This window comes from Poecilia reticulata, linkage group LG9 (genome assembly GCF_000633615.1).
Source record: "Poecilia reticulata strain Guanapo linkage group LG9, Guppy_female_1.0+MT, whole genome shotgun sequence".
NCBI lineage: Eukaryota > Metazoa > Chordata > Actinopteri > Cyprinodontiformes > Poeciliidae > Poecilia > Poecilia reticulata.
The window spans coordinates 21,920,317-21,934,136 of NC_024339.1; the positions used below are offsets into that span (position 1 = coordinate 21,920,317).

General features: G+C 38.6%; 1 protein-coding gene across 4 annotated transcripts in view; it reads right to left on the minus strand.

Moving 5' to 3' along the window:
- osbp2b (oxysterol binding protein 2b) overlaps positions 1-13,820 on the minus strand; it is a 47,537-nt gene that overhangs the window by 32,405 nt on the left and 1,312 nt on the right. For all 4 annotated transcript variants that reach the window (XM_008418634.2, XM_008418633.2, XM_017306863.1 and 1 more), the window contains exon 2: positions 5,651-5,859. In XM_008418634.2, the coding sequence (XP_008416856.1) occupies positions 5,651-5,859 (209 nt within the window). The remainder of the gene's footprint in view (positions 1-5,650; positions 5,860-13,820) is intronic.

The window sequence follows — 13,820 nt, forward strand, 5'->3', positions numbered from 1 at the left end:
AAGAGATGGCTATTCTTTCCAGACAGCAGGTTCCTTGGGGAGGGGATATTTACAGAAGAGCCCTTTCAACACGCACATTAAGGAACAGTTATTTATCTGACACGGCTTGGAAATAGAAAACCCCAGGAAGACAAGAGTAAAGGCAGAAAAGGAGGAAAGTGAAAAAATATCTCCACAAGAGAAGAAAGATTGACGTAGCTTTAAGTTCGAGAGAGATAGAGGCTCATCAGGAACATAGAGTTTAATTAGTTTCAATCGATTACAACATGTATTTTAAGCAAAACTAAAACAGACAACGTAAACAACTAGAGAAGAATCGAAGAACTGCCTGATGCGTGGAGACATTCAAATGTCGATTTGACTGAGTGACTGCATAGTTAGCATCACCCGAGTACAAAGCTTTTCTGATCAATGAATGCACAACACCTAAGAGATACGAGTTTGTGCCATTTACCCTCCTCAGTGGAGAAATTGTTACTGTAGGAATGAGATTTAGAGTCGGCTATTTTAGTATCAGTAAGGAATTGAAATTTAAAATTTAAATTAAAAAAAATATTTTCCTATGGAGGCAAGCCAGCTATTCATTTTGGCTGCAAGACGCGAGAGGGTCAGATGACGATCATTTCACTTCTTCGCCATTTTGCCACACTTTATAACGCTTTCATACCAGAGCTCTTCTGGTCTGCTTTATTTGGGACGGTGTGAACAATCAGATTAACTATTGTGCATCAAAAAATGCAGTTGTCTGTTCACATGGAAGTGAACCCTGGTGCTGTTACATTACTGCTCTACAAACACAGTAAAACATCAAAATCTCCCATCTGCCGTCATTTTCTGTACAGCTGCTTTCAGTTCATAAATATAGAGCAACATTGCTTGTTTTCTTGTTTTTAAAAACCTGCTTGAAATAAATAAACCAACATGCTAGAATGCTTGCTGCCTTGCCAGCAGTTCATACTGAGCAATTTACCCTAAGTTAGCAGATGTTCTAACAGCATGACATTGTCCAGGCTCTTTCGTCCGCTTTCAAAATGGCACTGTGAAACTGACGCTTTATCAAACTGGTAAGGAGTGAATTTATCTGGAGTTTTCCCTGGCTGATAACAGGAAGTCTAAATGTACTAATGCAAAGTTGATTTGTGTTATTAATAGGAGTTGGAATCTTTTGAAAAAGCTGCTGAATTAGAATAATGACAGTCTTTCAAAAACAATGCAATGCGAGAACCAGACTGTGATAATATCACAATAAACTTAATAATATACAGTAGTTGTCTGGATGAGCAAATCATGGTTTTCACATACATCCACGGGAAATTATGTCGATAAAGAAAGAAAGGCAAAGTGTGGTTGAAAAGCACTGGCCAAAAAATCAGGCAAAAGAGAAATGTCACCATCGTCATGATAATTGGCAGGACGACTTCTTGGAGAGCTATTAACGATCTCCGTTTGGCTTCCTTTATGTTTGTTATGTTACAAGACTGAGTCTCACTCTGAGCTCTTTGTCTCCGTCTCACCGTTATTAAGAACAGGAGCTGAGGTAGCAAATTGTGCAATGCCAGCACACAATTTTTGTTCCAACAAAAACAAGGGCAAGCCATTGAGTACACAGCAGCAGTACAACTAATTGAAGAAGCTGATAAGAAGCACACCATCTGTCATTTCATAACATCCTCTCAGGGGCTCCAAAAGTAGCCCAGCACAGCACAGCAAGCTCCCCAAGCCAAAAGCATTGTAAAGCAGCTGCAGGTCTATTTAGCTTAGGCAAATATTGAACTAAAAAAAAAATTTATATAGGAACATTTTTCAAAAAGAAACCTACTAATTTTCATCAAAGTGTTGTTGTGAAAACTGCAATAAATAAAGTTATCAAACTGACAAAAGAGGACAGAACCAACTGATGGAAAAACAATAAATACTACACATTTCATTTAGCCATTAGTCTCATATTTTTAGTTAAGTGGAAATATAAAAAAAATGTAGGTCTAAATTTAATATGATGTGTGTTTTGAAAAGTTCACTTTATAGATTTGCCATTTAAATTACACTGAATCTATCATCTTCACACATAATCCACTGAAAACATTTAAAATACAATTAGACAAGCGAACAGAAACATCTATTCAGCTTTTTACAGTTTCAGGTATACACAAATGCTCAAAGCTACTCACATTTAATAGCTTAACGCAGAGAAAAACTGTGCACTTACTTGAGAGAGATTTCCCCCAAAGACTTCTGATGAAAATATAAATATTTTATGCAAAACAGGAGAGTTTGACAAAAAAATAAGAGAAAGTCAAAGAAATGAACACGGACAGATGCAAAACAGAGCAAACGGCTTACTGAGAGAGAAGGGGGAAAAGGAGGCGGGAAAAACCAGACAGCGAGTGTGAGAGGGCGGTGGGAAGGGAGAGGAAAAGTGGATATGTGGAAGGATGGGAAAAAAAAAAAAGTCAGGACAAAGAGGGAGGGGTAAGGAGGCTGTGGCGATATGATAAATGAAGTGTGCTCAAATGAGATGCTAATAAGTTCTCTTCTCACATTGTGCGCTGATACTTCTACAGTTTCAGCACCATGGACAGTTCATTATGTTTAACAGCAAAAGGTGAATCCGAATAGATTTAGGGGAAAAAAACTGAAGGAAAATAATAAATCACTGTCAAAACCTGGAAATATTTCAAACGGCACTTAACTTGATAAAGTAAGCAGCGTTAGTCTAGAGTAAAAGCAAAAAAAAAAGGTCACCACACTGCCATGCTGACCATACAATGAAGCCATCAAGCTGGACACACTGCGCTCAGCTTATTTCACATCATATCTTGCCTCAGCTCTGCTGTATATTTCTGAAATTAGTCCGAGATGGAGACCCTTCTTCGAAGAATCAACCAATTTCTATATTTTACCATAAAAACAGCCATTTCTAAAACCTCCTCTGTTAGTATAAAAATATGTCAACTGAGGCTATGGATGTATTTAATTGTGTCAAGCAGGCTTACAAATTCAAGCCACTAGTGGAACAAGTTATTTCAAGGACTGTGATCCCACTTCACATGCAGGCGCAAAAACATGGCACACAGAGGAGGTCAAGTCAAAGTGAGGGGAAACACTGCCCCCTGCTGAGCTGAAGCTTTATGGTTTAGAGAATGTTACAATGAGCGAGTACATGGATCAAACTATTCCTAATTATGCAGAAGTTAATGACAAACATACAGACAGCATCTTTTCTAACAAAATAAGATAACTGCCTAATCAACAAATCAAATGCCAAGTGCATCAGAAATATTGAATACAACTGTGGGATGTAAGGGATTGGAAATTGCAGCACATCATAAGGCATAACACAGCTGAAACATTCAAAAATACCACATGATGGCAATGGAACAACAATCCTTGTAAAGGATATCAATGTCTACCTTTAGCTCCCTCCTGACATCTATCCGCAGTTTACACTCTGCTCACCTGAGGAAATCGATATGAGCTCTTTGTTCCGAAAACAGAGAAGCAACGGTGGGTTAATGAATGCTGACATTCTGGTGCTGATCCATGTCCAACACCACAAACAAAGAAAAAGATGGTCCGACAGAGTCTGAACACACACTTGTTTAGTAATTCATTTTGGTGTTAAGGCAGTACTTCAGTGGTTTTCTGTGTAGACGCTCTCCACAGACACTACGTATTCTGTGTAAGCAGCGAAACAAAAGGAAGTAAGGAAAAACACAAAGACCCTTGAACAATCTTTCCTCACCGACTCCCACCCCATGCAGCGCAACTGCAAAAGTATTCACACCCCTCAAACGTTTCCACATATGCATTGTTATATCCAAAAACTTTACGCAGAAGACCAACACAACGCGGCATAGAAGACGAAAATTACATGGTTTTCAACATTTATTTATTTATTTATTTTACATATTAAGATAATCTTCTTATTCTACTAGAAACATACATTTATCAGGCAGCAAGAAAGAAGACAGAGAGAAAACTTCTGTTTGGTAGCACAAATCAACTTCATGAATGTTTATACCTACACGGCTGGAAGAAAAACATTTTTAAAGACGCTACTAACGAGCTCAAAAGACAAAAGTAACTAAGCATTTTAAAATAAGAAAATACCATTAACAATACCAGCCATTTACTTCTTTTTTTTTTACTCTGATTAAAACTTTCCTTGTAATAAGTGCTTCATTTCAAACTGTAGCTAACTACCTTATTTGGGCGTTCCTGATCATAATGTCAGTGACAGATGCTCTGACAACCAAATGGTATCCTTGGTTTAAGCATATTTGATGTTAATTATTATTTAATTGAGCTTGATATGTGACTTTCCATTGTAACCGACTTTAGTTAATTAACTACTTGCACAGTGACATACCAGAGAAAACCATCCTGTGACAAATATCATTAAAATAAGCCAAGTGAACTGTTAAACTACCCAAAACCAACACATAAATCTATAATGATGCACTAAATGAACTCAGTCAATCAATAGCCCAACCTTTTTTGAATATACCAGCATTCCTCTGCAGCATACGTGGGTGAGCTTAAAAAGCACTCACATTCTTGTTCAGTCTATATTTAGTGATCTGACTTTCACACAGAGGCCAGAAGAATATATAGTCTGCCTCACTTTCTGCAGAACCTTTTTACTGTAGACTAAAGCCGACTCAGAGTTGATGCTGTGTGGTAAAGTGAGAGAAAACAAAAACACCCAGACTTTTCCCACAGCCTTTAACCAAAGAACTTCCAGCCTAAACAACAATAGGTCCTCTTGGAAAGGAGATTGACTGAATAGAAGCTCAGTTCTCCCAGTGGCATTAGCATACTCCAGTTTGTTTTTCCAGTTTGGTTGTGGAGTCACAGCTGCCCTCTTCTGGCTCACAACGGAACACGAACAACATTAAGCAAAACAGGCACAGTAAAAATGAGAGCTGGATTGAAAACCAAACAGCAGAGGACATGGCTGATTGTAGAAGGTAAATGAAATGTATCCATATGTGCCCAGCAATAATATTCATGCAACCAACATTTCTATGTGCATACTTCAAAGCTCAAACTTGGCAGGAGGAGCTTCTGTAAGCACTGTTTTTCAGATGAAGCCATAATATTGATGAATACATTTGTTGTATATTGTGCAACCCTACGCTGAACTGAATTTAGGTCTGGGCTTTGACTAAACCATTTTAACACAAAAATATGCATTAATTCAAACCAATCTGCTGATGCTCTGGCTGGATGTTTAGGCAAGAAAGTCCAGGATTCGAGTCCCGGCGTGGGGCTTGTATGTTCCCTCTATCTATGCACAGAATCTCTCTGGGTACTCCAGCTTCTTCTCAATATTGAATACTCAAATTTTCCCTCAGCTATTAGTGTGTGTCTGTATGGTTTTCTGTCCTGTGTGTCTCTGTGTTGCCCTAAGATGGACTAGCGACCTGTTCCCTGATCTCTGGAGGTAGGCACCACCCTGCAAGGACGAGCAGGTGTAGAAAATGGATGGATGGATTACAAAAGGCTCTGGAAGCTGATCTAACCTAATGTGTTCATAGTTCAAACATACCTGTACAGACACACTTGTATTTTCAAGTGTTTATGTGGGAGGGAAAAAAAAATCAGTGTTGACTTGAATCTAAAACTGAATCCTAACAGCTGTTCTTACCAGACTGATCATTCATCATGCGGATGGCTTTAGCTTTAGCCAACTCCAGCGCGGTAACCCATCTCTGCCTCTCTACTTCAGTGCTCGCCTTCAGGTGGTATGTGCGACCGCCGCTGCTCAACACAATGTTGCAGGCGTCCTCTGTGTCGATGTGTGCTGTGGCCAAATTTATAGTTCCTCGACATGTGTGGGCCATCTCTGCCTGTGTCCTAAAAAAAAAAAAGATTAACAAAGGGTAGGAGATAAATCAAAAACATACAACATAGATTGGCACACTGGTCATGAGAATGAATGAGGAGAGAACAGAATTTCAATTTCAGTCCATCCATCCAAAAAGGCTGCAGCTGGCATTCCTACTGCTACAAGCAGGGCATGAGGAAGCAACTGAAGGCAAAGCGACAGTAAAATTCTGAGTCGCTTCACTGAAGTAGAAGGGAGTGAGAAATATGGAAACGCACTCCTTATGTATAGTAAACTTGCATCAGTTTATTTTAAACAACTTTTATTGTCATTTGCGCCGGCTCTCCCTCCTGCTGGTGAGCTGTGGGTATCTGGATATCCTCAAGACACCAACTGTGTGCAGTCAGAAGGGCTTTCAGGACTGCATAACAAGGCCATTGTGCAACTTCAGGCCTCTTTACTGAAAACAACTGAACAATTAATAAAAATCCAGACAAAGAGAGAACAGAGCATGAGAGGAAGTTAAAACAAGTGATCTGTAGCAGAGAGGCAGAATCATAGCAGACCGATAAAAAAAAGAGATCAGAACAAAGTAATCAATAGCAACGCCAATTGTTTGCACACACTGCAGCAAAACTGATATTTTACCACTGAGACGGACCATCATATTTCTTGGAAAGAACATTCTCGGATCTTAAATTGCAGCCCTCTTTTGTAAATTAACAACATAAACATGAAAGTGCTAGAACTAACCGGTACTCGAATCTACAAATAATTCACTGCAGGAACAGTTATAACCAGATTCTGTGAACATACTTGATGTTAAACTCTATCTAAAAGCACCAGCAGGTCTAAATGAGATGGAAAAATGCCACGGCCTTATTCTTATTTTACGATGTTCTGAGGCAATGTGGAATTGAGTCCTGTGGCCTGGCTAATCAAAATTTGCAACAGTATATGGTTATTAAAGCCTCATAAGGAAAGAGACCATCTGGCTTGTTATCAACACACAGTTATTTAAAAAAAAAAAAAAACGGCAGCATCTGTGATGGTATGAAGATGGATTCATCCACATGGCAAATGAGATCTGCACATCTGCGACATCAAAAGAGGAACAGAAAAGACATGAACATTTCCCTTTTGTTAATAAATTAATTACGATCTGTGAAATTATCAAAATTTCTCAGAGGTCTCAGTAAGCAACTCGACAGACAGTGGAAACATCCTTTTTTTCTATCTGAAAACAAAGTGTTAGATCACGAGGCTGCTTAGTCTCCCCATAACCAAATCACCAAATGTCAAAATGAGCAGATTTCATTTTGACATTTCATTTTGACTTAATGATATGATTATCATCAAGTAATGATATGACTGGTTTTAACTGTTAAAACTGCATTTGTTTATTTATTTAATCTTTAACCAAATGAAATCTTATTGTGGCACATGTATTGTGTTAAAACCCTTTTTTTGCCATCTTTGTACAGAATTTCCACTCCAATTATATTAATATTACACTTACTTTAGTTTTTTGTGTATTCTTTTTTTATGTAAATAAACTACAAATTGTGATTATTTTTGGCAGTTTTTTTTAAAATTATTATTCATAGATAAAAAAAGAAGAATTGTCTGGCCAATTTCTGCTCAAGAAAATACATGTTTCCTCCTTTGTACGTATATTTTTCTTTGTTCTAAATCCCCCAAAATACAAACAAAAGTAAAATTGATTATTTAATTAACAAAATACATTTATACAGTACATAGAGCTGAAGCAGTTATACATACTATAAAAATCCCTCTATTACCACCACTGTCGTAAAAAACAAATCACACTCAAATGACTTCCACATGAGTTTATTTTTATTCATTTTCTTCAAATTCAAATATTTTGCCTTTTGGTCATGTTCACAGAAAAACAATGTATTGATTATATTAAAATCAATAAATTCAATTTAAAACCAACCTAGTAAATCAACATGGAGTCTTTTGCAGCAACTGATAGTGAACCTGGTTCTGACGGATGTTTCTACCTGTTAAAAGGAAGTTATTCCTCTCCACTATCACCATGTGCTTGCTCTGGAAGAGGGATCCCTGCAATGACTCAATGCAACTGGCTCAGTTCCAATAGACAGACATCTTCTAACCAGTTCATCTGACCAAGAGACACCACTTGTTTCAGGATTGTAATTTGGACTAATTTGTTCTAGGTGTAATTTCATCTTAATGGGACAATATGACTAGATTGCATTGCTATGAACTGGATTGGTCGGCACCAAATTGAGTTCCTCTTAACTGCATATGAATAAGACCTGTTAGTGCCCTGAAATGGTCATTGTATTAGTTTGGTGAACTGATACTGAATTGAACCAAATACAGATGTTGCTGCACAAATTATTGTTTTTAGATCAGGAATCAAGAAGGTTGAGAAACAAAAAGGCATGAGCCAAATGCTCACATAGGTTTTCAGGTTCATACGCCTTTTAAAGCATGCAGTCATGCCATCAGACTCTTTGAGTTCTCTTTCTCACAAGAAAAACGTCAATCTCCCTAATAAGGTAGCCGCTGCCTCACTGAGTCAAAGGTTTAGAGTGTATTTATAAATTCTGCCAGGCAGCGGCTTCCCTAAAGTCAAGTCTTGTTATCATGCCAAGCGAGAACAAGCGCTTCAGTGTACCATTCCTCTGCTGGCACTTGGTGCACATCGGTTCTGCAGACAAACACTGCACTGGGGCCATGCGAAGCAGAACGGAGAGCGGGCCGGGCACGGATCCTCAACAGTCCAGTTTGCGGTTTTGCCCGGCCGAGCTCAGCTGTAAAGTTCTGCACGTTAAGTGGGTCAGAGACGGAATGTGCTGCTGATGAGTAAGATGAGACGCATGCTGATCGCTGCTGCCCTGTGGGGAGGCCGGGCCATGCAAAGGCCATGAAACTACACAGTCAACGAAAAAAGCTGGGAAACAGAGATAAGGACCACAGGGGCGCTAAGGCACTAGTAGGATGAGGAAAGGGAGGAGACAGACAAAGTAGAGCTCAGGGGCAAGAGGGGGGAGTTCCAGCATGATGTGCTGCATCAGGAGAGCATCGATGTGCTTTACCTGTCCATCCCCTGTGCACACATCCTCATAAAACATAAATCCACCGATCTGGAGCATGTAATGACAGAACAAAAACCAGTGAACAACACAGGACACACGGCCATGAGCATGAAAACACAGACGAGGAGAGAAACTGTGACCAAGTACCTGAAGTGTGAAACCATAGATCAGTTTTATTGTGGCTGTAGGCTACAATTTCACAAGACTTGGACGAAAATGTCAAAGAACCACTTTATAACATGCTGAAAGTAGAAAACAAATATGAAACTTAGAAAAAAAGAGCAGTGATGCTCCACTTTGGACAGCTGTGATGCTATGAGCTGCAGAAAAACTGAACCAATGACAAGTTAAGTGTCTTCTTGTCACCTCTCTGCTGCCACATAGAAACACTAAAGCCACACAGACAGGAACCCAAACAGAGACACTTTAGCATGCACACTCTGTCGCCTGGTGCTAAAAGCAATGAATAGCCCATTAACAAGATTAGATCACAGCAGCAATGCTGCTTGCTCCAGTCACTCAGGATAAAACGCCTGTCCGACAGACAGGATTCAGGACAAGATCGAACCTACAGCTGGGCCCGAGGTCTCCTTGCTCAACACTCTTACTCCTCCGCCCCCCTGCATCCCGAGTGAGCAAACAGTAACACCATAACCCGACTCTCTAAAAAGGGCCCAGGCAGCAGTGAACACCTGGTGAGCACTTAAACTGATACGATCTGGTTTCCCTCCAGGTACTGGAGCAAAACGGAGACAGACCAGACTGCTATGAAAGACAAAACCAGGTGGTGTGATACTGCAGCTCCAGTAGCACCCAAAGTTTTAATGTCCTGTAATCCTCCCGAATTCAGAGCTGGATTTACATTAAAAGGCTAATAATTGTGCAAAGAGTATTAAATCTGGGAGCAAAGTCACTTAAGAAATTAAATAAAATGAAGATGTTCCAGGAAAGAAGAAGATCTTGTCATATGTCTTCTTCAGCACAACGAGGCTCTTAATGTGATTTGAGCTAAAAGGAGTCATGACACAAAGCTGATGTGGAGGAAAGAATGACCAGGCTTGCGGTTTTTGAAGCCAAAGTAATGGAGCAGTCAATACCGAACGCGATTCAAAATCGCTGTTCAACTCATTACACTTTAGCTTGCTCAACTGCTGAGTGTGTCAGCCCATTCATAGACTCAAAGCATTGATTGGAGCCACAGGTTAAAGAGCCAAGCCAGAGCTTTGAGAAAAAAACAAAAAAACAAAACAGGCTGCAGGAGATAAAGTGATTTCTTAAGGCACTGACAGAATTTCAAAAGGTGTGTAACTTCCTATTAAGTTATTAGAAATCTTTAAAATAAGACAAATACCAAACACTGTCAACCATACAAATTATGCGTAAAACTTTACCAACACGAGTACACAACATGGTGGTGGCAGCATCATCCTGGGACATGCTGTACTTCGGCAGGGACTGGGAAGACGGTCCTTCCAACAGGACAACAACCCTAAACATACAGCTGGAGCTACAATGCAAAAGTGTAAATTGAAGTATGGTTATGTGCTAGAATGGTCCAGTCAAAGACCAGATCTAAATCCAACAGTGAGTCTGTGGCAACTGGCAAGCCAGAGGTTAAATGATGTTCTCTATCCCATCTGACAGAGCTCGAGGTATTTGCAAAGATTTTAGTTCCCAGTTATGTGAGCTGGCACAGACAAAACCTGAAAACTTGCAGCTGTAATTTTTAGCAAAAAGAAATCTATAGTAATTCGCATTTGAGTGTTAAAAAAGTGAATACCATATGTTAAATTTTTCAATTCATTAAAAGGTTTTTAAAAATGTGTCATTAACTTGCCACTTCACAGTTATACAATATTTTATGTTTGGCTATTGCATAAAATACATTGAAACATGAAAAAGTTGATCAGATATGAAAACCTGTGTGAATACTTTAGACTTCTTAGTTTATCTTCTAGTTATCTGAGGAGTTTTTTAACTAGTAACAAGCTCAAACTGTAGACTGATGCTAAAAACCAATTATGAAGCTAAAAAATCTCAGGTTTGGGTGGTTTCACATAAACAATTTTCTCCTTTTCAGTTTTGCTCCTCTATCATGAATCTTGCTCGATTAATAAACTGAGAGCATCCTGGCTGCTTTCTACTGAAGGTCTTTTACACAACCAAACCTTGTGTTTTTGAACAAGGGCAGCTATTGCAAAATAAAACATCTCAAAAATTAAAAGTTGCATCTCTATTTTATCCAAAATTTTCCCTTTCTCTTAGTCTCATAAAATGACACAGTGAGCAGAAAAAAAAGAGTACATGTGGGACGCAACACATTTGTGACATGTATGGCATACGATGAAAGAACATTAATTAGCATGTTGTCACATTTGTCTCTGCTCCTTTTTACTCCAGTGACAGACAGGGAGAGGAGGCTCACAGAGAGACAAACAAAGCCCAGAGTCAGACACCCCCTCAATGCGGCCGTTCCAGGAAGACATCGGCAGAGGGAACAACTTGTACGCCTCAGCGCATCTGTGCTCAGACGTTGACAGGTTAGCTTTCCTTCAGAGGGGGCAGTCACCTTATAACATAATGGACTATTAATGCAGAGCGAGGCAACAGGTGTCTTTCACTTTGCCGCAACTACAGGCAGGAGACTTTGGTTGTGCAACTGCTCCACCAAATAACATGTTGATGACAACAAAAAGGCAGGTGGCAATACTTGGAATGGAATCAGATGAAGAGGGTTTAAATGGGTAGCTGCAAGAACAATAGGTAGACAGTGTTTCTTGTTTAACAGAATGATACTATAAAACACCATAAATAACTACACCACCTGACTTTTGAAGAGAAAACTTATTCTGGATTTTCTCTTCAAAAACCTCTGGGGACCTTGGCGATGTTAATTCATTGCCAAGGTCCCAGCACAACTGCCAGTTTTTAGAGATTTCCATTTCAAAGCTCCCCAGTCACAGCTTTAACCAACAGACCAAGGTTTCCTCCACTGAGCTGCTTCTTCCTTCTGCTGGGAATCATTTAACTAGGGAACTAGATGAGGCAGGACAACAACTGTTGCAGATAATGTTTCTCATTCTCTGTGGATCTAAATGTTTATTTTATCAGAGTCATATATTTCATATGATTTAAACCTGTGGCTAGTAATTAAAGTGCACCTCAGTTGTAAAATCTATAAGTGTTACAATGCTTTAGGACAAACAACAGGGCGAGATGCAACCTAGTGGTACAATGTAGATAAAAATCAAGTATCAAGCATAAGTCAAAAGTTAGCACATTTAAGACTTTGACAGCTGTGCTGTCTCTAATGTTGATTCACTACACTCGCCAGAGAGAGTCACAGGTGTGTCTCTAGTATAGGTGATGTTAGGCAAGAGGAAGCAGCTGTTAGAATGGGGTGAAGGCAGAATGATGATTAGCAGCAGCATAAAGTCATGTATCTTATTACATTGAGACAACGAAGCAGCCACTCAGTTAAGTGAGGCGACGCAATAAATGAACGAAACCTTAAAAGTAACATGACTCTATAAATATAAATAAATCAATCAAGCTTTTTACTAGCCGACACCATTTTCTAGTTAGTATGAAAGTCTGACCTGGATAACATTGAATAAATACACTTGAATCAATATTTTTTTCAAATTCAACTGAGGTGGATGAAGTCATTTTAAACAACTACTTAAATAAACCACCGTCACTCATTAATACTTATGCAAGAGCACAAGACGTTTTGTTTTATCATGATCAAAGATCATTTATTTAAAGCAAAAAAAGGCAACAATTAAGTTAAAATAATGTTTACTACAACTATGACATTATTATGCCGCTATTTTTAGTTTGATACATAAACTCTAAATGCATGCAAAATTCTGCAGTGCTTTGTATACTATGCAAAGTATCTTACCTTTAGTTTAAGCTATTCTGATTCTAATAGAGATACAAAATATGCAGCTGAATATAAGTGTGCACATCAGGTAAGGAGGACTGCACTTTGCTTTGCTAGTCTCCAAAGTATCAAACTGTGGTCACTCCAGCACTTTCTCTGGCATCTCATTATAATGATATTTGTTTTTGTTATACCTTGACACCAAGGTGTAACAACCAGAACCCACCTGATGCCTATGTGGCAAAACATTTTAATGTTCACTAAAACGTTTTTACTAACTTCTGCCTTCTTGGCAGTCTTGTTTTCATCTAAAAGGATGTTCTAGGTGACTCATATTTGTTATGTTTCAGTTTGATCTCTTTCTATGTACTTTTTATTTGTCAACAAGCAAACTTTTGTTTTTTTTATTTCAGTTTAATTAAATCTGGCAGGGAGAATTCAAATAAATCTGATCCTTTTTATTTAAATAAGCTAGCTTAAGAAACAAAAAGGACAATTTTGCAGTCAATTCTAAGTTGCTGACAAATGCAGTTAATGCAGCCTAACTGCAAGAAAGTCATATTTCAAACAGGACCAGAGTAGCTTTTCTCAGCAGGCTGACTAAAGGTGTACAGCAACAGGTGGGAAAGGGAAGCATCTCTTTATCTTTTTTTGTTTGTTGTTATATTTTGATTCCAATGAGAAACTATTAGCTTCTAACTTGTTAGTTCTGGTGCCTTCTCAGCCAGATCTCACTTTAAAAAGCTTTTAATCTCAATGGACTTCTTGGTTGAATGAAGGATAAATACAAAAACATTTTGTAAAGCTGAGCTTTTAAAATATTATCTTGGATTTGTTTTAAATTATCTTTATAATGTATTTTTTGTCTTTTGAGCTGCATATTAATATTTATCTCTGTCTAGACTGAAATCATATCAGTCTTGTTTCAGTTTTATCTCTGCCCCACGTTTATTTAAGAAGCAACACATCTACTTCCTAAATTGTGTGAATTGCGATACAGGGAATTCAA